This window comes from Musa acuminata, chromosome BXJ1-4, assembly GCF_036884655.1.
Source record: "Musa acuminata AAA Group cultivar baxijiao chromosome BXJ1-4, Cavendish_Baxijiao_AAA, whole genome shotgun sequence".
NCBI classification, from domain to species: Eukaryota; Viridiplantae; Streptophyta; class Magnoliopsida; order Zingiberales; family Musaceae; genus Musa; species Musa acuminata.
The window spans coordinates 41,571,124-41,596,693 of record NC_088330.1 but is presented as its reverse complement, the minus strand read 5'-3'; the positions used below and the strand labels follow the sequence as shown (position 1 = coordinate 41,596,693).

At 37.7% G+C, this 25,570-nt stretch overlaps 4 protein-coding genes and 1 non-coding gene across 11 annotated transcripts; 2 read left to right on the top strand and 3 right to left on the bottom strand.

The window, feature by feature from the left end:
* Positions 1–2,815: 2,815 nt before the first annotated feature.
* TRNAP-UGG (transfer RNA proline (anticodon UGG)) lies at positions 2,816–2,887 on the bottom strand. The gene has a single exon. It is a non-coding gene; the product is annotated as a tRNA-Pro (tRNA).
* A 175-nt stretch (positions 2,888–3,062) lies between these two features.
* LOC135672645 (uncharacterized) lies at positions 3,063–5,550 on the top strand. Its single transcript, XM_065181141.1, has 2 exons — positions 3,063–3,426; positions 5,055–5,550. The coding sequence occupies exons 1-2, from the start codon at positions 3,103–3,105 to the stop codon at positions 5,226–5,228; spliced, it is 498 nt and encodes a 165-aa protein (XP_065037213.1). The 5' UTR covers positions 3,063–3,102; the 3' UTR covers positions 5,229–5,550.
* A 1,040-nt stretch (positions 5,551–6,590) lies between these two features.
* Positions 6,591–9,105, top strand: LOC135671361 (protein translation factor SUI1 homolog 2). The gene is made up of 5 exons (XM_065179428.1): positions 6,591–6,740; positions 8,108–8,198; positions 8,300–8,505; positions 8,627–8,680; positions 8,784–9,105. The coding sequence occupies exons 2-5, from the start codon at positions 8,162–8,164 to the stop codon at positions 8,826–8,828; spliced, it is 342 nt and encodes a 113-aa protein (XP_065035500.1). The 5' UTR covers positions 6,591–6,740; positions 8,108–8,161; the 3' UTR covers positions 8,829–9,105.
* Positions 9,106–9,307: 202 nt separating this feature from the next.
* On the bottom strand, positions 9,308–17,578 carry LOC135671338 (formin-like protein 5). Of its 5 annotated transcripts, none has more exons than XM_065179398.1 (8): positions 17,110–17,578; positions 16,489–17,022; positions 13,979–14,705; positions 13,221–13,902; positions 12,950–13,146; positions 11,950–12,185; positions 10,076–10,924; positions 9,308–9,572 (listed from the first exon to the last, which is right to left on the bottom strand). In XM_065179398.1, the coding sequence occupies exons 2-7, from the start codon at positions 16,612–16,614 to the stop codon at positions 10,091–10,093; spliced, it is 2,802 nt and encodes a 933-aa protein (XP_065035470.1). In that variant the 5' UTR covers positions 16,615–17,022; positions 17,110–17,578; the 3' UTR covers positions 9,308–9,572; positions 10,076–10,090. The 5 variants fall into 5 exon arrangements, with proteins under 5 accessions (XP_065035470.1, XP_065035466.1, XP_065035457.1 ...); XM_065179394.1 differs by having other exon boundaries at positions 16,489–17,109; positions 17,214–17,578; XM_065179385.1 differs by having other exon boundaries at positions 16,489–17,578.
* Positions 17,579–18,306: 728 nt separating this feature from the next.
* LOC103982550 (protein FAR1-RELATED SEQUENCE 5-like) lies at positions 18,307–25,341 on the bottom strand. Of its 3 annotated transcripts, XM_018825553.2 has the most exons (5): positions 25,165–25,340; positions 22,936–23,001; positions 22,506–22,803; positions 19,317–21,738; positions 18,307–18,908 (listed from the first exon to the last, which is right to left on the bottom strand). In XM_018825553.2, the coding sequence occupies exons 3-4, from the start codon at positions 22,749–22,751 to the stop codon at positions 19,354–19,356; spliced, it is 2,631 nt and encodes an 876-aa protein (XP_018681098.2). In that variant the 5' UTR covers positions 22,752–22,803; positions 22,936–23,001; positions 25,165–25,340; the 3' UTR covers positions 18,307–18,908; positions 19,317–19,353. The 3 variants fall into 3 exon arrangements, with proteins under 3 accessions (XP_018681098.2, XP_065035425.1, XP_065035435.1); XM_065179353.1 differs by lacking the exon at positions 18,307–18,908 and having other exon boundaries at positions 19,060–21,738; XM_065179363.1 differs by lacking the exons at positions 18,307–18,908; positions 22,936–23,001 and having other exon boundaries at positions 19,060–21,738; positions 25,165–25,341.
* Between the last annotated feature and the right edge of the window lie 229 nt (positions 25,342–25,570).

The window sequence follows — 25,570 nt, the reverse complement described above, 5'->3', positions numbered from 1 at the left end:
GGTATATCGGTACGCAGATAGCTAATGTGCTATAGTGCTACAGTAAAGAGAAAAAAATATTTAAAATTAGGTATACCGCTCGGTACGCCATGGTGTATACGCCCTGGTGTACCGCTCAGTACGCGGTACTATATCGTACTGAGTTAATTTCGAAATATCGATACGATATGGTATTGTATACCTTAGTATTTATGATCTTAATTGGGTTTAATGCTGTTGTAAGGTTAGTCGTCATTCTGCAATAAAAAATTATTGATAATTTCTTTATCCTTTTATTTGTTGCATATTTAGTTCTTGAAGATAATTATGCATTTGAGATCTTCAATGGCTAATATTGCATTGATTGTAATGGATGATAGAACTATGTTTACAAAGTAAATTATGAAATTAATTGAGGATATTGAAAAACCTTTCAATTAAAGTTTTTTTTCTCTCAAATCTGAACTAATTCATAAACTGAAGCCAAAGAGAATGAAATGAGTTGAAAGAGGAGAGAGAAAATAATTTAAAAATCTATTTTTATAGGTCAAATGATCAAATTGATCATTTGAAATAGTATAATACGAGCTTTTGATCGATAATAATTGGATTTTGACAATTACCTATCGATCTCCTCTCGGACTACTATGAATCGCTCGGACGGTATAACTCGGTACGATGAACCCCAACTTCTAATTCAATTGTCTTAATAGGTTCAAACTCACATCATCTAGAAACAGTATGTTTTAGATCTCATGCGGGTTATCATTTTTATGGTGTATCAATGATTCTTTTCATTACCTATAGTTTAGCAAAGGAGTGATGACAGAAAAACCTAAATAATTTTCTTTATAAAATAAAAGTTCAATCAAAAGTCAAAATTTGAGATTAGTCAACAATGATATGATAGAACTAGTCTAGCTACTCTCTCTAAGTTGCGAGGCATACTTTCTGCTGCTAACATCGAATGCCGAAATTGTGCCTTGAACCTATCCTGCTACCATTGTATTAGGATCTAAAATTATAGTACAAGCAGTTCCTAAAAACAGACAGACATATGTTTCAACTGATTTCTATTGGTGAGAAGTCTACTCACTGTGATCTACATAATTGAATTTGAAGGTGTTGCTGTTGGCTGTGGATGGCAAGCTTTTGTGGCATATGTTAATGTTGCCTGTTACTACATAGTTGGAGTTATCTCCTTGGCTTCAAATTTGGCTTGGGAGCAAAGGTAAAACCTTACATATAAGCCTGTATTTGTCTTGCTTCATTGAAACTAGTCAACAACAGTTAATTGGAGCAGTAAATTCTGAATAACTTCATACCTGCAGGGAAATATGGGGGGGGGGGGGATGATTAGAGGAACTACAATACCGACTCTTATTCTGCTTTGGGTCGCTTTCCAAACTGATTGGAACAAAGAGGTAATCTGGAGTTCATTGCAGTTAATCTTGTTTCCAGCCAATCATTATCATGATCACTTCATACTTTTGGTAGGTGACATGATAAACAACATGCTCAAGATAATCACATAATCTGTGAGTTGAGTAATCAGATTGTGTTATAAAGTCTTCCGGTCTTAGTCATTAAAGTTATCGATGCTGTTTACCTTCAACATGAGAATTGACCTAGAAACTAATATTGGAGACCAATCTGATGTTCAAATTTCTAGCTGAGCTAGAAACTAATATAATAAGACATGTTTTTCCTGGCTGAGACAGTATGAGACCTGATCTTGTATGATATGGATGGAGGAAAAGAAGGTAATCAGTGTCTCCACTACATCTGGTTCCATTAACTTGTTATGCATAACTCAGTTAGAGGTAGCACTAATGGTATTCAAATCACCTTAAATTTTTTCTATAAGGTCAGTCAACTTTCTTCTTCCTAGCACAGTGTTTTCCCAAGCAAACTTAGATTCCCAAAACCCAGGTCAGATTTCTTTTCATTTTCTGGAGTTCTAATCATGCTTCTATCTAGTAGTGATACTTTAGGATTGGAATATCTTTTGTTAGGTTAATTGCAGTTCCATTTCTTTTGGCATCTACTTTATATTTCGAAGTCATTTTATCAAGAGAAAGGAATAAATGCAAAGTCACATCTGAAATGTACTATGCTAAAATGATAGAAAGATTTATGAGAGGGCTAAATGTATGCTGAACTTTAAGGTTAATGCTGCTCTTCTTTATAATGCAGGTGGAAGAAACAAAGAGGAGATTCAGCACAGCCCAATGCTTGGGTACCTTCTCATATGTCAAGATCATTCTTTCTATAACACAGCAAGATCTAGGAGATCAATGAGATCCAGATTGAACAGCATTTGTTTCTAATGTGTTAATGTACACAAAAAAGAAAGAGACAAATGCATCATTTATTTATAGTTATCATCCCTCTGTTTGTCAAATTTTACTACAGTCAGTGGATATTTTGATTATATATATTTCAATAAATCTTTCAAGATCATTCTTTCTATAGCACAGCAAGATCTAGGAGATCAATGAGATCCAAATTGAACAGCATTTGTTTCTAATGTGTTGATGCATACAAAAAAGAAAGAGAGAGATGCTACATTTATTTATAGCTATCATTCCACTGTTTGTCAAATTTTACTACAGCCGTAGATATTTTGATTATATATATTTCAATAAATCTTTCAGATAAGCTTCTTCCTCAAATAAACCCAACAAAAATGTAATCATTCCCTGTGTGTTCTTATATATATATATATATATATATATATATATATATATATATATATATATATATATATATATATATATATATATATATAAAGGGGTTTACTGTATCTAAAATTGAAAATATGAAAAAAAAAATAGGGGCATTCCGAGAATCGAACTCGGGACCTCTCGCACCCAAAGCGAGAATCATACCACTAGACCAAATGCCCTGTTTGGTGGTGGTAGAGTAAGTTATATTATATTTCTAGTCTTTACAGTCATGCCTGTTTAGAGGCAATAGGGGCCCATGCTAAGAAACACGGCGAACGTGGCACCGCGCCGTCGCGGCAGTTAGCCATGCTAGTTTGCGTGGTTTACACATACATGTGCCCTTTTCCCCTTCTTTCCTCGGAGGTCTTCTGTTGCTCAGACCAGAGAGAGAAGAATGGGATTCATCTCGGGGCTCGTCAACGTCGTGGTGGTGCTCTTCTCCTGTGTGGTGGCGGTGGCGGTGCCGCTGATCGTCGCCCAGATCTGCCTCCCCGGGTGGCTCTACCCGGCGCCGCTGGTGGAGCTGAAGCAGTGGTATGGCGAGGTTTTCGGCGACTATCTGGTGACCGAGAAGCCTCACTTCTTCACCGGCCTCGTGTGGGTCGACATCGCCTTCGTCTGGCCCCTTTCCTTAGCCAATGTCTACGGCATCCTCGCCCGTCGCCCCTGGGTCTCCACCACCTCCCTCATGGCCGGCGTCTCCACTGCCACCTCTATGGTATCTCCCCCTCCATCTAAGCATCGCATCTCTTTCGGATTTCTTTTTCGTTTGTTGTTGCTTGAAAAGGTTTCATTTTTATTTTTGGATCCATCAGTTCTTTTTTCTTCTCATTCTTAGCTTGTGGTTTGCAGTTAGATCTTAGTTTCGGTCCATGATAGAGCAATCCCAATGGTGTTGCCAATATAAGGACGTCGATCTTCCATCTTCTTTTTCAAGAAAGAATAAAAGGTTTTGTTTTTGAATTGAGCTTGATTAAATGACTAGGGAGCCAACCAAAGCAATCTGAGTTTGATTCTGACTTAAATCGAAGAGGTTGTCCGAGTTGGTGGCTTGATAGTTGGATTTTTATTGTTGAAGTTGATACACCAATCACGCAACTCTTGCTAGCCAAATGAAGCTTGATCTAGTGAGTGGATAAAATGAAACTTTTTCAAGCAATGGGAAGAATTAATCACTGGAAAACAGCATCATAACGAGCTTTTGTCATAAATGCTTTTCGTGAATGGTTCATATATGACCTTCTTTTTGCCAAATATAATCTTGCATTAATGATGATTCAGAAAACTCAATTGTTGGAAATGACAGCTGAAGTTGTTATTGTTAGTTAAATATAAAGTGATATATGATGTGATAAGTCTAATGCTTTTGTTACATGTATGACTTGTACCTTTTTATGTTATATTTTAGGATAGTCCTATTATTTAATTTATTTTTTCAACAATGCAAGGATCATTTTAATTTCCTTCACCAATAGAAGCTATCTTTTCTGGTTTTCGTTTGTTTGCAATTTCCTTTTAAACTCTCTTTTCTGATTGGTGGGAGTTTTTTTCTTGTATTCTAAAGGTATGAGATCCGATGCTAAAGCAGTCCTTTTTTTTTCTTTAATATATTGTGTCCTTGATGCGGAACATTTTAATAGGGGTGATGTAGAACCATATTTCTTTTATTCCTTGAGCAGAATTTTATATTGATTGTAAATAAAATGAGGAAGGTTATGCTTTTACAAAATAGAAGCAAATGTGTCAAAGAAGAAATTTAATGGATTGGAGGTCAAAGATATGGATGAAGCAATAGTGAACTCGGGTTCAAATTGTTACAAGAGGTAATGACATACCTCTCCAAGCATTTCACTAAATTGCAGTATGTTGGCATCGAAATTTAGCAGATTGACTATATCTTTGAGGGCTGGTGCTGGCTGTAGTTTCAGGGTCCACTAGGATTCTAGTAAGCAATTGAGTTGTAAGTGTTGGCTTCTTTTCTTGTCGTCATATTAACTTGTCTATAACTCTCCGGTGAACCTTCTTCATGTCCCATAAAAAGGGAACCTGTGCTAATTTGTATCCTGCTCTTTGGTGAATCTAGATAAGTACAAGAAGTTGGCATATCATTTCTTTTGATACTTGTTTACAGGGATTAAGAAAATCTTTTATCATCTTTGGTCACTGTTATTGACCAACATACATGAACTAGTCGCATCAGCTGTAATGACATCAGGTTATAGTAGGCTACCGTTGATGTTTGTATCTGATAACAGAGACAACTTTATATATCCTGTAATTTGGTTTAAACCTGTTCCTGTCATTGTACCCTGCTCATCGATAATGCTGAAATCAAACATATTTCAGGCTGCTATAATGGCGGAGCTTCTGGGTTCAGGCAAAGCATCGGAGCAGCTGCTTCAAATTTATTTTCCTTTTGGGGTTTTTGCCCTTTTAGCAATTTTGCGCGGACTCTTCTATCGACCTCGACGTGCCACTTCTACGTCTCATGCCTCGTCATCCAGGAAGAAGAGGGCTTAGTCGACCCGCTGCTGCTGTTTGTTAGTGGGGTCCTGCTGAGGATTCTGTCAGATGTCTTAATGTCTGATCAATCCTTCACTTAACATCACAATAATTTTCTCTTAGGAACAATGGGGAACCTATAGGTAGTTTCAGCTATGAAATTTTCGACTATTTTGGTGATAGCTTTTATGAACGAACATTTGGTGATGGAGTTGTAATCCTTTGTTGCTGGACATGTATCGGTTTAGCATCTAATTACTCTGCTCTATCGAAATTGTTTCATTAAATTGCGTCATAGCTATAACAAGGTGCAAAGAGATGATGCTGGTTTCTTCTTCTACATTCTTGCAGGCTTGATAAAGTGTTGTTCTAGTAATATTGTTGATTGTTAATTTACCCTTTGAAAAGGGACACTGCAGGTTGACTATGAATCATAAAAAAGCACAGTGCATAATAAACGAGACAATGTGTGTCTATTCAGAACATAAACATGAAGTCTAGAATATTCCATGTGCCAACAAAACATATTATTATGTTTAATGCATTCATCTTGAACACATGTATATTATATATATCATGGCACCCAATACGCCATAACCAAACAAAGCAACTCCTCACATGTAATGCGTCCATTAAGGTAAGGTATCATAGGTACCACCTATATACAACGCATCCATTCATGACATAATAAGGACATAAGTATTTAAGCTCCAATGTGTTATAATTGGTAGAAGCATTTCCTTCCTCATATGCGTGACATAAAACATCAGGAACCCAAGGATGTATTTGGACGAAGACATACGGAGCACTCTCTATCCATTCTTTATAGAAGTAACAATTATTAAGTTTACAAGATGTATATTTATGCTAAACTCTTATCATAAAATACATTAAAGAGAGTAAGAAGGAATAAAAAAATAATATGTTAATATTCCATTGCGACACTTAATATGTCAATTAGACTTATCATGTCAACATAATATCTAAAAGTAAATATTCTTCCTTTAATATACTTAAATACTAAAACGATACTGGTCAACGGCCGAGCACACTGCGCCACGAGAACGCCAACTCGTGGGGCCCGTCGGCCGCATTGCTTGCCGTGCAAGGCCGAATAATATAAAGAAGGAAATATATATATATATATATATGCCGACATGATAAGACGATCACATCCGTTGGAATCAGAATCCACGGCCAGAAGCCACCATCGAAGGAAAAGCTTCTATGCGGACATCGTACCCGCACCGCCACGTGACATCCTGCCCGTCCGTTGCACTTCGTGATTCGTGATGATGTCCGATAACTGCATTAGCACCGAGATCCTTATGCGGGCGTCTCGCATAACAGCTTGCCGTAGCTTTCACGCGGTGCCGAGTTACCGAATCGATCGACATCTGATTCGATGCCCCTACACATCTCTCGATCTCGATTTCTTTTGCTTCCCTATAAATAGCGAAGACGGTGGAGGAAGGTGTTGTCATCGCGTGTGATCTCCAGCGAGGGTCGATTCATCTGGTCCTCAGCGAGGTAAGCGAAGATTTCTCCTATCTTTGTACAGAAAAATTGATGCGATGAATATGTGGTTCTATATGCTTCTTTTGGCTAAAGATAAATCTTTTTCTTGGCCTTTTGCTTCTTCTTTTTCTTCAATTTTGTCTTCTGGCATCTGTTGTGTTGAATCTGCCTCCTCTCATGGGGTTCTTTCTTGTCCGCCGGGAAATTGTAGAAGCTTGACTTGAGGACGAAGATACGATCTTTGTTCTGTATGCTCTTTTCCTCTTTCTGACATCTACCCTTGCAGAAGGAAATTTAAAGAAAAAAGGGATTTCTTTTTTCCTGCTCTTTGCAGCATGTTGAGTCTGAAATAGGTTGCGAACGTGCTATGAGTTAGCAATTTAGGAATCGTTGGTTGTGGATCTGCAGTATGTCGCATCAACTTGAGCGATTTAGGGATTTTTTCTTAGGTAACAACTATTGGTGTATATAAGATGCTTCCTTCGTGATGATGTAGGATGTGTATAGAACAATTGAGCAATCAAGATGATGTTGCTTAATGTTTGTATGTCCAATATGTCAACTAAATAGGATGGATCTGACTTGATTGTCTTAGAACAAGGGGGGTGTATATAAGTTGTGTCCTTCACGATGATGTAGGATGTGTACAGAACAATTGAGCAATCAAGATGATGTTACTTGATGTTCAATATGTCAACTAAATAGGATGGATCTGACTTGGTTGTCTTAGAATAAGAAGGGGTGTATGCTGTTGCCTTTTGTTCTGCGAATTACTATCTGTTCATGTGTTTTTAACTCAAAAAGGTGAGACTAACCCTTTGTATACAGAGTTCAACCTTCACCATTGTGTGGTTGATTTGGTTGTTTTAGTTCTTGAATCTTTTCTTGAATTGGTATTTCTGTTACTGAGCCTCAAAAAAGGTTTGATGATGGTTCTTTCACCATTTCAGAAGAAACTGCACAAAGCCTAATAAAGCAATTGCATATATTTAACTCCTTTAGCATGTAACACTGGTTCACAGAATCTGTGGACTTCAATTGTTCGAGGTTGGTTGCATAGCCCCCCTGCTGCCTTCAAATATGCCTCATGACATAGTAAACTCATATTTGTATGTCACAGACTGCCCCTGTTTATGATAACAATGCCTGGATGCTTTAATTTTGTTGCTAGTCATATGCTACATGTAACTGTTCTGATTTAATTTGTTCCTGCCACTGTTGTTAATATGATTTGGTCATCCCTTCCAAGCATTGTGAATTGTGATCAACGTTTTTTTTTTTTAACCATCTTGGGTACTACTTGTGTGCTGTACAAATGTCGTATGGAATTCTGCTCTTAACGTCGACTTGTATTGCATGGTTCTGGAATTTGACTCCAGCTCTCGAAGCCAGCAAATCGTTTTCGGCAATCCCCTTCGATAGTCCCAGTGTTCATGTCTGATCTCAACGTCCAGATCCCAACCGCTTTTGGTGTGTCAAAAAAATCTCATTCTATGCAATTTTCTACGTTATTAGGTGTTTTGCGATGGCCTAACTTTAGACAAATAACCATATTGTCTCTTCTACCGTAGATCCCTTTGCTGATGCTAATGCTGAGGACTCTGGTGCTGGCACAAAGGATTATGTGCACATCCGCATACAACAGCGGAACGGCAGGAAGAGTCTGACTACTGTGCAAGGATTAAAGAAAGAATTCAGCTACAATAAGATCTTGAAGGATCTGAAAAAGGAATTCTGCTGTAATGGTACTGTGGTCCAAGACCCAGAGTTGGGGCAGGTATTGTTTTACCGTCTTTTTTAGATATGTCGAAAGAGGAGGGAAAAACCGATCTTTTAACTCGATATAGTGTTGCTAGTGGTCGTATTGACTCTACTAATGAAATGATTCCTTTTTCAAGGTCATTCAACTTCAAGGTGATCAGAGGAAGAATGTTTCCAGCTTCTTAGTTCAGGTACTGCATTATATCTTGGCACTTCCTAATTTACTTTTGTGGTGATTAGGAGAGAGATCTGGTGGTTAAAGGTGATAAAACTTTCTTGATTTGTATGGTGCAGGCTGGAATTGTGAAGAAGGAGCATATTAAGATTCATGGTTTTTGAGTAGTGCGTAGCACATTGGGCTCTCTCAGCCTTCCATCAAGGATATGTTACCATTGCCCAACTAGCTTTCTTCTTGTTGCATGTTTCTTGTGGTCCATCCAGTGACACTCTTAAGTAGAACCCATCTTTGATGGCTTATCTCTATGAACTTACTTGTATTAAGAACATATGCTGTTTGAATGAGATTGCTGGAGGAATGATGTTAGGTTCTTGGATTGTATTAATCCAAACATGAATGTTACGTTCTTAGTACCATCATGTATCTTGTCTCGGTCTACGAATCTGGCTAAATGATGTTTGGATGCCAAAGCTACTGCTCAAGCCAAAGGAAATGTTAGGCCATGTTTGGATTAATCTGTCACAGTGGAGAATACCATCTGCTGGAGGAATGTTTTGTGGTGCTCAGATATTTTGATGTCTTTGAGAATCGATGATATTTTCTCCTCTTCAAAAAGTACTCTTTTTTAGCTTCCAAGAGATGATGTATAATGAAAGAATTGAACTCATGATTCAAAATTCACTATGCTGAAGCTTTTCTACGCAGTATCAACTGCTACAAAGAAAACAAGCCTAATCTAGTTTCCTGATGCAAATGGCGAGGACCCAAATCTGAGTGTGTTGTATCATTCCATTGATGCCATGGCGCACCCTAATTCAAGCTTCCAAGAACTCAGCTTTCTAGTGATTACAGCAAGTCGATTACAACTGGGTTTTCAATATGTAGCCTCCAGCACCATATGAGCCCTGCGGCAACCACACAAGAAAAATGAGAACTACACATCCATTGTGTTGGGTACTGTCAGTAATAATGACTTTTACTGCTAGGATAAACTAAACCATAAACACTAGCTTCATTGAATTGCAGCTACAAATCAAAATTTCAAGGGTCAGTTCAGCTTAGCTGGTAATTGTAGCTACAATCAAAAATTTTTGAGTCAGCTAAGCTTGGTTGCTAAAGAAAACATGATCATTTCTGAACAAACTACTATCCAGTGAGTGCTTGAGGACCCCTTGTCGATGATTCATCGATCTCAGGGTTGATCAATATACACACAAGCATAAAGGTTGTTCCTGTGACTCAAACCGTAATATCAGTTCCAATCATAGGTTTTCCTCTATGCTTTAGGATCATCACATCTAGTAAATCCTTTGTACTGTCGTCGACTTTTGAGCAGCCAAGCAAGGAAGTATCCCCATCAATTGCCAACTAGGAAAATAATAGCTAATTAGCAAAAGTGAAACATTACCTGTTTTAGCTAAAGTCAGCTCTCATCATCTGAGCTGGAACTGTCAACTCGCCGATCCCTTATCGCTGGAAAAAGCAGCTGCTGTGGATCTGGTACTGTTGATGATGACGATATTTCTCTGTTTTTACGTGTTTGCGTCACTTTTCTTGGTGCCTCTCTCACTTCTTTGCAGGCCTTATCTAACATCACAAGGAAGTCCCGCACAATCACGAACAATCTCAACCCCTCATCCTTCCCTGCATTTCCATGGAAAAAGTTGGTGGTTTTCTTTACCAATGACCTTATTCTCTTTTCTGCCTCCAATAGGAAAGTTATTTGAGTTTCAGCTTGTTCCACGAAATGTTTAAGCGAGTGACGAAACCCACTTTCCTCGTGACTTTTCATGCTTGTATTTAAGAATTCCTTTGTTTTCACCAACCTCTGTCCAAGATTTGCCACCAAAGTTGTCAACGCATCGGCATCCAGACATGCTGCTTTCTTGACGTTTAGAAGTTCGTCTCCAAGACCTGAAACAACTTTGAGACCAAGCTTACGGTAGTAGTCTTCAGATTCATGGAGTGAATCATCAGTAAGATCATCAGAATTCACACTAGAGATGCTCCCACTTTGTTCCCTGGCCATACGTACAGCTCGCACACCTTCGGATCGAATTATCTCTTGGACAACAAAATGCAACAATGTTGTCTTCCCATCTGTTCCTTTGACATCAGCCAACTTCAAGAGCGTATCAAGCTTGAATGCTTGTGCCCCCCCACGGAAGGTACCATCATTCATGCGATTGCCAGTTTTAAGAACTGCTTCTAATAGCTTCAAGAATAGCCGGCTATTTTTTAGCTCTCCACAGGCCACCTGATAAGAGTAATGTCGAAAAAGAACATGTAAATCACAAATATCCATGTCTATAACTAGTTTTGTAAAAGCTGTACTTCCTATGGTATAAGAAATAAAGGATATCCATTATGAAGATAGCAATCATCATAAAATACAGTGCCTTGAGAAAAATATTTTCAAGTTTGTGACGACCATGAACCTCGCTGATGAAAAGATAACATAGAGCATTGTACTAGTAAAATGGTAAAATTCAATCTCCTGTCAAATTATCATGGTTGGAATCTTTCTTTGCTGACAAGGACAGCCATGAAAAACTGACAGGGATCTTAGAATGGTTTGCTGTGAAACATGGGCATGGCATAAAAGGACAAGATCAAATTGACATGTCAATATGGCAAATTTTCGAAAAATATGAAAATGCATGTTGTTGGCATGGCAAGTACCAGCTACAATGTTACCTCATTGCTATAAATATATAAGAGAATACAAGAACGAAAAATGGTACATGTTAGACAACATATGATTACCACGATATATAACTCAAGACAAAACAACTTTCCCATCAGAATTACTACAGAAATTATAAATAACATTAAGGATGCCATTCACATCCATAGTAAATGAAAGAACTTAAATACATATGTTTTGTCAGTATCCAACATATGCTTGGAGGACTTCTCAAAATTGGTCTACTTGTGCCTGACATGTATTCTATATGTTAATAAGTTTATAAATGAGTAGATGATGTAGTTTTGTGGTTCAAAACATGAAATGTTGGTCCATGAATTATCCATTGAGTTTTAAGTGGTATTTTCCTTCTATAATACCAGATAAGGGTCATCTGCATGCCCTAACATATATTGAAGTATCCTACAAGTTTTGGGAATCATCAAAATATTCATGACAAGGTACAAGAATAAATACATCTACTTCTACATTTCAGTTGAAGTGAAGATGTTTTAATGCAGCCTTCAACTAGTTTAATGACTAAAGATAACAAAAGAAGCCAAGATTAAAAAAATGAATGCTGGATCAGATCTTACCTCTAGTGTTGAGAATGACTCCTTGGCACTTGTTGCTTCTTCTGGCAGAGAAGCCATGAAAAGAAGCACATCTAGGCGTTGAAAAGCAAAAGGAATATCCAATAATGCCTTCAAGAACTGTTCTGCTGAGCCAAGTTCAGAAATATCACCAGTATACAACCGAAGCCTCATCTCTTCATCAGATGTAGGAGCCATCTTAAGCAACGTTTGGAGTAATTCCACTGGAAGCTCATTTCCTTGTTCAGAAAATTAATATAAACTATCATAATGCACAAATTAAAAAATAGCACTGAATTTAAAGGATTCGTACCAAGTCTTGTTTAGTTTAGAAAATAATACAAAAAGTATCAGACATAATAAGTTGGCATGAAATGAAAGAAACAAAGTTTGCACACTGTCATATGAATAATAATCTCCATGCAAGTGAGCTATCTCACCAGAAAGGTAAAAGAGAAGATACAACAAAATCCAAGATTTGGAAAATCATTATAACAAGAGACATGTATGCATTATGTACAAGAGTATCTTAAAACACCCTTTTTTAACATTTTCTTTTTCATGGACTTTATCCAATATTTCCTAGCGAGTAATACTGTTCCACAAGGTGCAATACAACTTAACAGAATCACAAAAGAAAGGGTGATTCGATATAGAAAGATGTCACCAAAGCATGGTCTGGGAAGGGTTGGCATAAGCAGCCTTCTCCCCAAAAGCAGGGTGGTTTATCTGCAGCTCGAACCCTGATGACCGAGTAACAAAAGCATGTACTTCTGTCAAATGGTTCATTGAGATAATATTGTGATTTGGGGTGCTTAATTGTCTCATAGAAATCCAATTACAACCGCTAACAACAAATAGGTTAGGAATCAATCACAAAAGGAAATGAAATTAAGTTTGAGACATCATGAAAAATTCGCTGACATGATTCTTTTTCTGATACCAATACTAATAGAATTTGTTTCATAAAGCAAGTCCCTGAATATACAAGGGAAAAACTAACCTTCCATAAGAGCATCACAAACTTCTTCTATTTTCACATTCAGTGCCTTCAATGAAATTGCCAAATTATGGGACTTCTTGGCATCAAGAATATGAACATGTTGAGCAGGACTCTTTGATGAAGACTCCTTTCCATCATTTTTGGGTTTATTAGTAGAAGTGTAACCAAATAAACTTTCAATCATCTCCTCATCAAATCTAAAAACAAAAGTTATTATTTACAGTATAAGACTATGAAAATGATCCAAAAGATCAGATACAAAGGAGCTTACTGGAATGAGCCTGACTTAATCTGATTCCACACCATAGAGCGGTCAGGATCTGCAAGGACTTTATCCCAAAAAAATGGTTTGAGCTTGGTTTTTGGTGCATCATCACTAGATACAGGGTGTTTTGGCCCAAGGAAAGAAGGCTGAGGTACACTTGATGAACTTGGGTTTGATTGTGGTGGACGAGGAGGGAAAGTAGCTTTCAGTGCAGGTGGAGGGGGTGCACCAGGTATTTTTTTGGGTCTGGGAGGGGGTGGAGCAGGAGCAGAAGGAGCAGCCTTTGGAACCGCAGGAGTCATTACAGGTGGTGGTGGAGGTGGCGGAGGTTGTGGAGGTAGTGAAGGTGGTGGAGGTGGCGGAGGTCGTGGAGGTAGTGAAGGCTGTGGAGGAGGAGGTGGCGGAGGTTGTGGAGGTAGTGAAGGTGGCGGAGGTCGTGGAGGTAGTGAAGGCTGTGGAGGAGGAGGTGGAGAAGTAGGTTCCTCTGCTGATCCAATGGTAGGTGCACTAGAAAGCTCTATTGATGAATTGGAAAGTCCTGAGTGTAATTTGGATGGTGGAATTTCAGCTGAGCCAACATTCATAGATGAAGCATTACCAGCATGAATTGGTTGAGCTTTACGAGAAAAAGCCCCCAACTGTTTCTTCTCACTTAAATTTGCCATGCCAAAAGGGTTTTGTGAAGACCCTGGAAACACATTACAAAGTCAGCATCTAGAATTTAAGCTCATACTATAGGGAACAAACAAATAAAATTTTCATACCAGAGAAGTCACTCGAACTCAAATTTAGAAGTGGCCTATCATCCCTTATGCTGTTACCTGAATAAACTTTGTCTCTACAGCATTTATTATATAGAATAAAGAGAATTGCTGCAATAAAACATGTGCCTACTGTGCTTAAAACAACTGCAACAATAATTGTTTTGTTCCTGTCCTCTTTATTCTTTGGTGGTGAAGTTGGAGTTGTGTCTGGGCTCATATAGTCATATAGTGGTGGAAAGAATCTGCTGGGAGGAGCATGAATTGGAGGAGGATCTGGGATAGAGGAAGGTGCTGGACCATATGCTGGAGAGCCAGACGAAAGATTTGGAGATGGAGATGAAGCGTGGGCAGAGGAAATAACTGGTGCTGGTGCAGGTGCATGGGCCGGCTGATCAGCCAGATACCTCCTTGAATGAGGATACCATCCAAGTAACTGCTCAAGATAATGGTACCGATTTCTCAGATTATTCACCTCTCCTGGATCATGAGCTGGGTGGTTCTGTTTACTCAAACATTCAAGAAACAAGTGCTCCAGCTGTGGAGACAGGGAAGCAGCAACTTTGTCTCCATTGTCTTCCGTATGTGATCCTTTTTTTACATAGATTTGTCTGGAATCCTTGACCATGCTGTCCAACACGGATAAGTCTAAATTTTTCTTAATTTCTATTATATCTTTCAGATGTAGATCACAATCAAGCAACATCTTTTGCACCTGAAATTGCTGCATCTATCAATATCAATGTTTACTATGGAGCTATACCAAGTATGATCTGAGTACTAATGTATTGATGAATCATAGAACAGGGAAGAATTATAGGACAAGTATGACACAGACAGATTATGAAATTTTAGTATGTATAATTGCCTCCGTTAGGTTCAAGCACAAACTGACTTTTCATTTGAATTTTGATGTTCTAAAAAGAAACTGTTGCCACATATAGAAAGAATATGTAGAGGGAACAATATCGAAACCTTTCTGTATTATACCACCAAAGCTCATAATTTGTACATACACCACACACCCCTTAACAGTATTTGTGTTTATATTCATGTAAACTATGCCCACATGATGACCTTTTGTTGCGCATCTACATGCCTCATAAGGACATACATGTCAAAACTATAGAGATTTTGTTAAGATTCAAGATAACTCCAGGTGTGAAAAATAGACTAATGCCATAGTCAACATCACCCATTAATCTTAATAGTGAATCATGATTGATGACATTAAAAAGGATTGCCATGAAAAAGCTTAGTTAATGATAATAGACAGCCTTGAGAAAGAAAAGACAAGAAATTAGAGAATCCAACATAACTGCTAATTGCTAGTGCCAGGTGAAATGTGGCCAAAGTGCAAAAGAAGATCTAGCATGAAGATTCAGCATGGTTTTCATGTATACCCATAATTGGAAAAACAATGCTTGGTTTAAGTAATAAAATTGAGAACAGGATAATCACAAATAGAGATAAAGAAAGCCCCTACCAACAAGGCATAATTATCTGTTTGTTCATATTCCTGCTCTCTTCTTTTTGTTCAGTTCTGATGTAAAGTTTTTTCAACTTTTCCAGAAAGCATGATAAAATGACGCTTATAGCAACCAAGGAAGTTGTAACACAGAGGAAAGCACAAAGATCCATGACTGCACTTCACTATTTCGAGCAACATGATTGCAGTAACTTAAATGAATTGTTAGGCATTGCAGTAACTTAAACGAATTGGTAGGCACCGTATACTAACACTTAAAAAACTAAAACAAATCTGCACCAGAAATTTAGACTTTGAAAAACTGTTTGGTACGAGTCCAATCTATGTCACAGCAACCTGCGAAGACGAGCAGTCAGGGAATCAACTAGGATAATCTTTACAACCTAGGATGGCAGAACAGAAAGGAAGGAGAAAAATGGTGTGAGACAGAGGTAGAAATCAGGAGGGTCAATGAAAATTCAAAACAATATATAGTCCCCTCTTCGATCCAGACAAACATGGAGAAACTGCATACTTAAAAGAGGAATGACAAAAATTTCCACCCCAAGTCACCTTTATCATAACAATATAGACAGCTTATGTTTGAAAAAAGAAGCTTCTTGAATCCTCCACCAAGCAAAAATGTGGCAAATGTCATGGCAGATATCGAAAATCTAAACTCGTGTATTAACATATCAAATCTACTAACCATATGAACATTTGATCTAGTTCAAAGGCCAGCTGCAGGAAAATAGTTCATATCATCTGGCTAATTCATATTCTATTTGCATAGTTTCCTTCAAACTAATTACCATTTGGTTCAATGAAACAAGAAATTAACTTGATGGAAACTGTACACCCCTCCAGATGAATTCTAGAAGATGAAAAAGTATTCACAAACAACTAAACCTACAACACCGTCAATGGAGGTTTTTCAAGCCTAGTTACCAAAAAATAGGCTATTTTTTATTAGGTTATAAATTTTAATTTCATTAACAATCTTAAAGAAAGAAAGGTGGAAGCTATAACAGAGCATCCTTCTCACCTGATTGGGAAAACGAGAATCAGTCAAACTGAAGAACTGGTGCTGTCTCCCCATTGATCTTTTTGGCACAAGAACCAGAAACAAGACCATATATGCAGGGATCAAAAAAATCCTGATTAAAGCCATAATCTCTCTGATTGATCTTAGAAAGTGAGACTAATCTTCGCATGCGATAAATTTGTATCTTCCAGTGTCCTCCCAGAACATCACAGTAATTAACCGAAAAGGTGGCTCCTTTTCTTTGAAATAAGAAAACAGTGCTCCTAACCAATCTCCAGAACCAAGAGCCGGAATGAAGTTGCTAGAGATTGCCAGAAAGAGAAAGCTTAGCTTTGGCGACACGATCAGCGCAAGAAAAAAAAGGGGAAATAACCCTTCAATTTTCTGCGGCCTTTGATCCTTGAGCGGATCAACTCCAGCAAGCTAAAACCGGAAAGTAGCCGCCTTAAATAATATACAAACAAGATCCGCACCGACGGACTGCACACGACTCAATGCCTCAGTAAGAACCCAGAAGTCGATCAAAGATCGCTCCTTTCCCTCGCACGAAATCAGAAAAAACCACGTCAAACAGCAGGCACGAATCCCACTAGTAACGTCCGAAGGCGGCTCCTTTTCTACCTGAGAAACCAAGAAATGGATCAAATCACACCCGAGATCACCACTGTCAAGTCGACAAACAGGAGGAAAGCCTCGAAGCCTCAATAAGAATCCAGAGGACGCACAAAGTACGCGCCAAGAGATGGACCGAATCACGCCAGAGAGCAACGTTCTGGTGTAACCAAAGAGAAGAGCCCCAAATTGGCAAGTAGATTCACAGATCGCCCAAGGTTTCTTCCCCTTTTGACCGGACCAACTTCAAGTGCCCTCCAAGAAAGAAACTCGTATATCTAAATGGCACTTAAACGAAGGAGAAAGGAAGCTCCTCCCTTCGGATCGGAGCAGCCGAAAGGATGCTCCCGAATAACAATTTCTTCATTTCTTCCACCAAAATGTCGCACTTCGACTTCGGAGCAGAACGGCGGACGCGCTGAAGACGCGTGAGAGAGAGAGAGAGAGACACACACACACACACAAGGGAGCTTTGCCTCTTTTGGCTTTTCGTCGCACGGAAGCTTCCGAGAGACTCTGACGTAACATTGTTAATATATGACGACTTAATTCAGATTGTATAGATTGAAATTGAGATGAATAGGAAATATTAGTGGGTAATGAGATGATGGATTTAATAGAGTCTTCTTCGATCGAAGTCCATCAATAGATTGATGATGACGTTTGATACTAATTCCAATGATCAGATGATCAAATCCTTAATTATGTGAAAGATTATTACTATATATATATATATATAATTAATTATGAGCCTTTTCATTAAAATACATACATTAATTATGACTCATATGACCAGTGTTTATAATAAATAAAGATTATTATTAAACGAAATCATAAACTAAAATTGTATTAAATAATATGGTGGCATTAAATGTATTAATCTATGCTAATCAAACAAATCATTAGTTAATCAGCTATTTATATAGTAATTATGAAACCTCAAACAATAATGGAAGGTTTAGCTGTTCCATCTGTGCCCTGTATTATACATCATAGAAGAATCTTGAGGGTATAAAAAAACTGTTATTTTCTTGTTTTGAAACAATAACTAGTAATACTAAGAAAGATTTTTCTGTTCAACAGGAAAAATAATTGAAAAGACAGCTGAAGTAGCATAAAAAAACTAATCACCTAAAGCCTCACACTACTCAAATATTTGAGAAAAAGATTACCAAATCCTGGTGAGAACATAGACTACACTCATCATTGAAAAGTCATAAATCATGGAATTCCACACATCTGTTGATCATAAAGTTACTGCTTTTAATGTTGCAAATAGAACACAGTGGGATGAAGGAATGAATTAAGTACCTTGCAAATGAAGCTATACAAATTGAAGAAGAAGAAGAAGAAGAAGAAGAAGAAGAAGCCTTCAAGGGAGAAAGGAACCCACATGTACCCTAGGCCTACTACTCTGTCAAAGGTTTGATCGATCAATACACAACCTTTAACATCGTCCGCTAGCATTCTTAGAACGTGTAAACCGACTTAGCTAATCCAATTCATGTTCTCCAATGGCATGCATTAATTGAATGACCTCTCATTAATGGAAAACAGGATTGCTGACCATAAAATGACAAAGCAAACCAATATCCAGTGCAACATGATCGAACATAATTGCATTAGCAGAAAATGAAACCATAAAGAACTCCAGATCATCTTTGGATGTCCAACAAACCTCGTCATTGTTGGGGTTATGCAGATGGGGATTGTATGGAATCAAGTAATCCTGCTTGGAATTCAAAGAAACGTCTAAATAGAAGCACACAAGCTTTTTATCGCAAGACATGCATCAAGCTACACAGGTCCTGCATGGAATCCAAAGAAATATCTCACTAAAAACACAAGCTTTTTTATCGCAAGACGTGTAAAGATATTCAGATAGGCAAACGCAAGAATATGACTGTTGCACAGTAAAACAGGAACACTTTAAAGGTAAACATCGACAACTCGAGTGGGTTGATACAAACTACTGCATGATAGTCTTATTAACAGAAAAAATGGAGTCCGATATGATCAAACAGTAAGGATCCGTGGAACAAAATAAGTACTTGTTTAAGAATGAACTGTTATGACCAAGCATCCTGCTTATATAAATAGTCTAGCTATTGAAGATCAATAAACTAGAGGCAGACACTGCAGTTAAATGTTAAAATAAGCTAACCGTATATAAAATAGACATATTTTAATAAAACCATGCGCTTGTATATCTGTACCATGAGCTGCACCACCGGAAAATGGACTAATCTTGTTCTACCGCACACTTTCAGCAACCACAGTGTCAACTGGATTTTGTAGTCGATCACATGATGCAGGAATCACAGCAGGCATCTCAAGCGAGCTTGTATGTAAAACTTGCTCTAACTGATTACTCAGCGCCTCTGAATGACTCTCAAGAAATGTGTATGAATCGATAGTTTTTGCTGCATGTGCTGCAGCTATACTGAAAATGCGGCATAGATAACTATAACGATCTGCTAGTGATAATTGAGGATCACCATCAAATGGGAAAGCAAAATCTTCATTTAGATTTCTGGTCTTAGCATCCTTCCTCCACCTCTTCAATATGTACTGTGGTGGAAGTTCTTTAATGTTTTGAGTATCTAGCACTTTTAACACATGACAACATTGTATCCCAAGAAACTCAAACTTTTTGCAACTGCAAGACATAGAACTATCTAAAGAATCACATTTCACAACATGATCTTTAGGTTTCTCCTCAACCATGACCTTGTATTCAGATAATGTCCCAAATTCATTGCAACTGAGCAAAATACAATCCATGTACAATTCAAATTCCCTCTCAAACATTCTATATGCAGCTGGAGTGTAAGCATTTGCAGCTTGCCTCAGCATTCGCATAGAAGGTGGCTTTTGAGTACTCTGATTAGCATCAAAATCATCTTGTAGTTCAGCATGCCGTCTCTCGGATAATATTCTCTCGTATTGTTCAAAAAAGCTCGGAAGTTCTTTTCCATTGCCTAAATATTTCTTTAGCTCAGTGCTTATGCTCTCCTTCTGTTGGACACTTTTCATATCTGCATAAAATGTTTCACGTCCATATACCAATGCCCATTTCTCTCTTTCCTCAAATAGCTTAGCCACCCATTTATTGTCTTTGAGATCATACTTCTCACACATTGTTTCCCATTCTTTTAAGAACTCTTCCTCATCTTCACAATCAAATAGGCATCTGCTGAAATCGCATGCCAAAGTTCTTGATCCATGGAATATTTGACTAAGTTGCACAATAGCATCTGTGTAGATATGCCAAACGCAGAAGCGATGGTTTGTACCTGGAAAAACTGCAGTTATTGCCTCACTAATCACTGGAGAACGATCTGTCAAAATTGTCTTGGGCTGTTTTCCGCTCATTGCTGTTTTGAAACTCTCAAACAACCACTTTAAAGATTCTGTGCTTTCATCATAAAGCAAAGCAGCACCAAATATAACGGTCTGTTTATGGTGATTAACACCAGTAAATAATGCAAATGGCCTACCATAACCAAGCACCTTGTAGGTTGTGTCAAAGCATATGACATCACCAAAGTAACAGAAGTCCATCATGGACTTCGCATCCGCCCAGAAGAAGTTGGTTAAATTATCAAACTTGTCAACTTGTATTGCATAGAAGAATGATGGGTTATCTTCTTGCATCTTTTGTAGATATTCCAATGTAGCCCCTGCATCACCTACTTGAATAGCCTTCATCCGCCTGGAATGTAGGTAACTTCTATTATCTAGAGGAAGCAAGGTGCCATGTTGATGATTTATGACTTGACTGGGAACATCATCATCTGCAGATTCATTGGCCATGTCCGAAACATGATCTGAACCATTTTCTGCAGTCTCAGTTGTCAAGATATCAGTAGATAAAGAAGATTCTAGCTGATGGTTATGAAATGTAACAAACTCACTCACTCGATACTTGCCTGTAGATGTTCTTCTAATAACCATACATGCAGGACAACCAGTTCTAAATTCTTTTCGTGGTTTCCTAACTCTCTTTTCTCCTTTTTTCTGCTCACGGAATCCTTCTCTTGAGCAAACAAACATCCTTCTAGTCATTACATTTTCAGTGGTGACTGTCGCACTTGTTTTTCGAACACGAAATCCCATCCTTCCAGCATATGCACTGTAGAATTCATAGGCCTCATCTTCAGTTTCAAACTCAGGTATTCTCACTGTATCATCGACCAAGCCGGCTCTTGCTACTCGAGCATTGCGTCTCAACTTCTTGGCCCTCAATTTATCAAAGGTGGCCACTGTTGCGAGTTGATGGTTGTGGTTTGGTACGAATTCTGTCACACGATATTTCCCAGTAGGTGTGAGCCTGATGGTCATGCATGCTGGGCAACCAATTCTGGTTACTGCTCGTGGGCACTTAACCTCTCTCTCTCCTTTTTTCTTTTCTCGAAAGCCTTCTCTTGAGCACACGAATGTCCTCTTAGTGATAATATTCTTTGCTGATACTGTTGACGATGATCTTCGGACAATAAAACCTTCATTCTCAGCATATGTATTATAGAACTCATATGCATCACTTTCACTGTCAAACAACATATCAACCCTAGGTAACCATTTCATGCTACCTCCCAATGTTGTAGCATCAGCACTTGCCATGTCACTCATTGTTCCCTGTTGATTCATATAATTAATTGTCTTTGGATCAACAGAGTAAAAAAAGAGTATACTGAAAGAAAATTCATATAATTAATTAAGTAGCAAAAAAGAGTATACTGAAAGAAAATTCAACTAAAGTAGACAAAAAAAATTGCATTGGCAGACAATTACATTTCACTGACAACTAGAAGTCATCCAAAGTTATGTGTTTCCCTCACAAGAGTTTAAAAAAAGACCACCCTATGAATGTTTAACAAAAAGCACATTTAGAAATCACAAAAGTTGAAGTTTTAAAAAGAAAACAGTTTAATGCATTAGTCAATCCCCCTCTATTTCAAAGTTCACATAACATACTACGGGATTAGGACTATTCAATTTAAACAAATACATCTGCAAATTGAAACTTTTTTAATTAGCGAGAAGAATCGCCTCTTATTACATTAATAAAAAACAACTTCACAATTTGGAAGATAAAAATTTTCCATAAGAGAAATTCGCAATAAGCTTTGATTTCAATATATATTTTCCTTGTTTTTCAGTTCTAAAAGATTATTCAACTGGATATATTTAGTTCTTGATTAAAGCTTCTTTTTGGTAAAGATATTGCTCACCAACATGCTATTCTGGTCAAATATTCGTATCAGATATGTTTTTGGTCAGAAGTTCCAAAAGCTGATTTTCAGAGAAGTACCTAAATCATTTGGCACATACAGAAACATAACTCCAGGAGCTTCATAAGGAAACGTATGATAATCAAACAAGAAAAATGGAAGGACAAGCACCTTTTGACTAACAATATGCACAGAAGGAAGTTCTGATATAGATGAATTAGGTGGTTGTGCAGCCCATGGAGTAGCCTGAGACAATATGACCAGTGGACTTGGCCACATATGCAGTAATGGTTGTACTGCTGGTGGATGGGCACCAACATTTACGGTTGTCACAGGCTGCAAAGGAGTAAAAACTACAGTGGGGGCAACAAAAATGTTCTTTTTCCTCTTTGTGCTGCAACCACCAAACACGTACATCTTCCCTATCTGCCTTATGTTGAAAACAATAATTCCAACTAGATCAATATTTCTGCACACAATTCAAATCTTTTCAATTATCGACTGCACTGAAAAATGATTACGAGTTGCTAAGAATAATTATAAATTTCATACTGTGAAGTTACACAAGACATGAGCAGTCAAAAAGACAAGATTAAGGTACCTTGAATCATCTGAACCACAATGGATAGCATGCCTACCTCCGAGAGGTTGATCCTTCAAGAATGCACTAAAGAACCAACAAAATTTAACCTTATTAGAGGATTCAGATTGTCAGATCTTACTTGCAGCCATCTCATGTCATTTAGGGCTTTTTCCAGATTCTCATATTAAAGAATACCACAGTTGGGCTAGGGCTATGCAAAAGCAAGACACCACAATATGATCTGTGGTTTCTGGCTAAACAAAGTCAAGATTTGCAAGTAATTAAACATTGATATAAGGTAATTTGGAAAAAATCAATATGTGAAAACATTGCAGCAAAGCAAAATTTCCATTCCATCATGATGTGCAAATTAAGGGAAAAATTTGGATTCATTAGGATTGACTTTGATTCCAGTGGCAGTATATTTAGTTCATGACATAGGGGAATTGATGTTGCTAAACTACCTCACTTTTACAATGCTTATGTATTTTCCTATTTTACTTCAAAATCATTACATTAAATGTTTTAGTTATTGACTTTTGATGTTGCTCTTGTCTGCATTTAGAGATTACACAGGTTTATCACTAAATCACTTAGGAAAAGCTAAAAGGTCATATAGTTTATAATCATTAATACTTAAAACAGTAAATAATTTGAACGCATTCTAAAAATATACCCCTTCACAATGATCTTATTGAATTTGATTTCAGATAAACAAAATTGGACATCTTACAATATGTAATGAAAATCTACATGGCTTCATCAAGTAGTTCATAAGAACGAAAGCCAGATTGATTCAACAATAACAAGTCATAAAGTCCTAACTAGTTGTCGTTGGCTACATGGTTCTTTTCCCGTGATTCAATTTCAGTAATACATCTTGTTAGATAACGAGCATTTCAAATATCTTCTCATTGTTTCAATGGAGTCCTCTTAGGTCTTCCTTTACATTTCACACCACTGAAATCAACTTCATTTTATCCTCTATCAAGGTGACTTATTTGTTAAAAAAAAAATATTTCTTTTTCAATCCTTCCTCGTCATTCACCATAATATCTTCACATCAATTACACAAACTTTTTGTACATGAAACCACCCAACAATTGGACACATAAAGCACGTCTAGCATAATAAGTATCCTATTTTTTGTTTTAATCTAAGGAGTACCTGATGATTATACAAAACCTCCAACATCTTTGCCCACTTTAATCACCCAGCTTTTGTACTATGAACAATATCCTCATTAATCTCTCAATCCTATTGAATTATAAACCCAAGATATCCAAAACTACTAAAATTACATTTCATATATCTATTTCCATCCTAGTGAATCTACAATCTTTAATTTTCAAGGTTTATCCTCATACCTTACATTTCATATATCTTGTATATGACTACCAAGTTTGTTCATTACCAATGTATAATGAATGTAGTAGGATAAAGACATAAACTTGAAGCAACTCTAGTTGTAGAGAACTCACTAGATATAATCTCTACAATCCTAACACGGTGACCGCGCTATCATACATATCTTTTATGCCACCAATGAAACTAACCGATACATGCTTCTTTTCTAAAGCTCATCATCATGAAAATCCATTATAGTCTGATGTCGACAAAGAGAAGAATCATCAGACAAAAGGCAAAGCCACCGGAGCTAAAGTGCTATGCCAGCATTAGTTTTTATTTTCCTTTTTTTTTGTTTGTTTAATATCGTTTTCTCTCTTTCCTTTTTTCTAAATTCACTCCCTCTGTTTCTCGATCTCTTCTTTTCATTCAGTCTCGTCACTATATCTGTTCAGCATGCTGAGCGCCAACTCGAAATATTTTGATCAGAACTGGTACGAACCTACTAAGGTAGAACATCAAATGGTGATGAGCTCGATTCCGGTTTCCAAACTACCTCAATGGAATCACTAACAAAGTAAAATTCGCTGTCTTAGACAATCTTCTTCATTAAATCAGCACCTCAAGTATTCATCTTTGCCCTAGCACATCGTTCCGGAATAGAATAAACCCCCAAAATCCCAAAAAGGAACTCCAGATCCAAGAACAGAAATACATCGAAACATATGTTCTGGGAGAGAGGCAGCTACATGGCCCATAAACGCGGCTACGGCAAAAAGATCCACAAATTTCCCAACAAGGACAAGAGCCCTAGCATCCAGAAAGGAGGAGAAGGGAAGAACGGAAGAAAGGAAGCCAGGAACTAGCGGCCGGAATCGCGATCGAAGGGCACGAAGGTACCTCTGATCGTCGCCGGCGAGAGGGTGGCTGGAGGCGGCGTTTGGGGATCGGCGGCTGCGAGAGAACCGGCTCCGGTCTTGTTCCGGATTCGCGGATTTCCTGTGCGTTCCGAGGACAGGGTCCAGAGTTTCTCAGTCGCAGGGTCAGTGGGTCCCACCGAGACGAAAAACTACAGAACGGGTTGGCAAGTGGACCGTGAATGATGAATAAAATAAATAAATATATATATATATAATTTTCTTTGGGCATTTGGGAGTATATCTTCTAATAAAAAATTAAAATGAAAGGACAAAAAAGGTACGGATTGTGATGATTTAAAATTCAAATACTTGATTGAAAGATAGAGATTCAATTCAGATGTATCAACAAAAATAACTCGATGTGATGATTAAGATTTAATTATTGA

Bases quoted from the DNA above. Each gene is read 5' to 3' on its own strand.
- LOC103982550 (XM_065179363.1), bottom strand. From the start codon at position 22,751: ATGTACGTGTTTGGTGGTTGCAGCACAAAGAGGAAAAAGAACATTTTT. The intron at 21,739-22,505 runs GTGCTTGTCCTT...ATGAATCAACAG, and splicing joins TGCATATTGTTAGTCAAAAG to GGAACAATGAGTGACATGGC.
- LOC135672645 (XM_065181141.1), top strand. From the start codon at position 3,103: ATGGGATTCATCTCGGGGCTCGTCAACGTCGTGGTGGTGCTCTTCTCC. The intron at 3,427-5,054 runs GTATCTCCCCCT...AACATATTTCAG, and splicing joins TCTCCACTGCCACCTCTATG to GCTGCTATAATGGCGGAGCT.
- LOC135671338 (XM_065179385.1), bottom strand. From the start codon at position 16,614: ATGGCTTTAATCAGGATTTTTTTGATCCCTGCATATATGGTCTTGTTT. The intron at 14,706-16,488 runs GTGAGAAGGATG...TGATATTGATAG, and splicing joins ATTCTCGTTTTCCCAATCAG to ATGCAGCAATTTCAGGTGCA. The intron at 12,186-12,949 runs GTTAGTTTTTCC...TTTCTGAACAAG, and splicing joins TTGTGATGCTCTTATGGAAG to GAAATGAGCTTCCAGTGGAA.
- LOC135671361 (XM_065179428.1), top strand. From the start codon at position 8,162: ATGTCTGATCTCAACGTCCAGATCCCAACCGCTTTTG. The intron at 8,506-8,626 runs GTATTGTTTTAC...TCCTTTTTCAAG, and splicing joins AAGACCCAGAGTTGGGGCAG to GTCATTCAACTTCAAGGTGA. The intron at 8,681-8,783 runs GTACTGCATTAT...TGTATGGTGCAG, and splicing joins TTTCCAGCTTCTTAGTTCAG to GCTGGAATTGTGAAGAAGGA.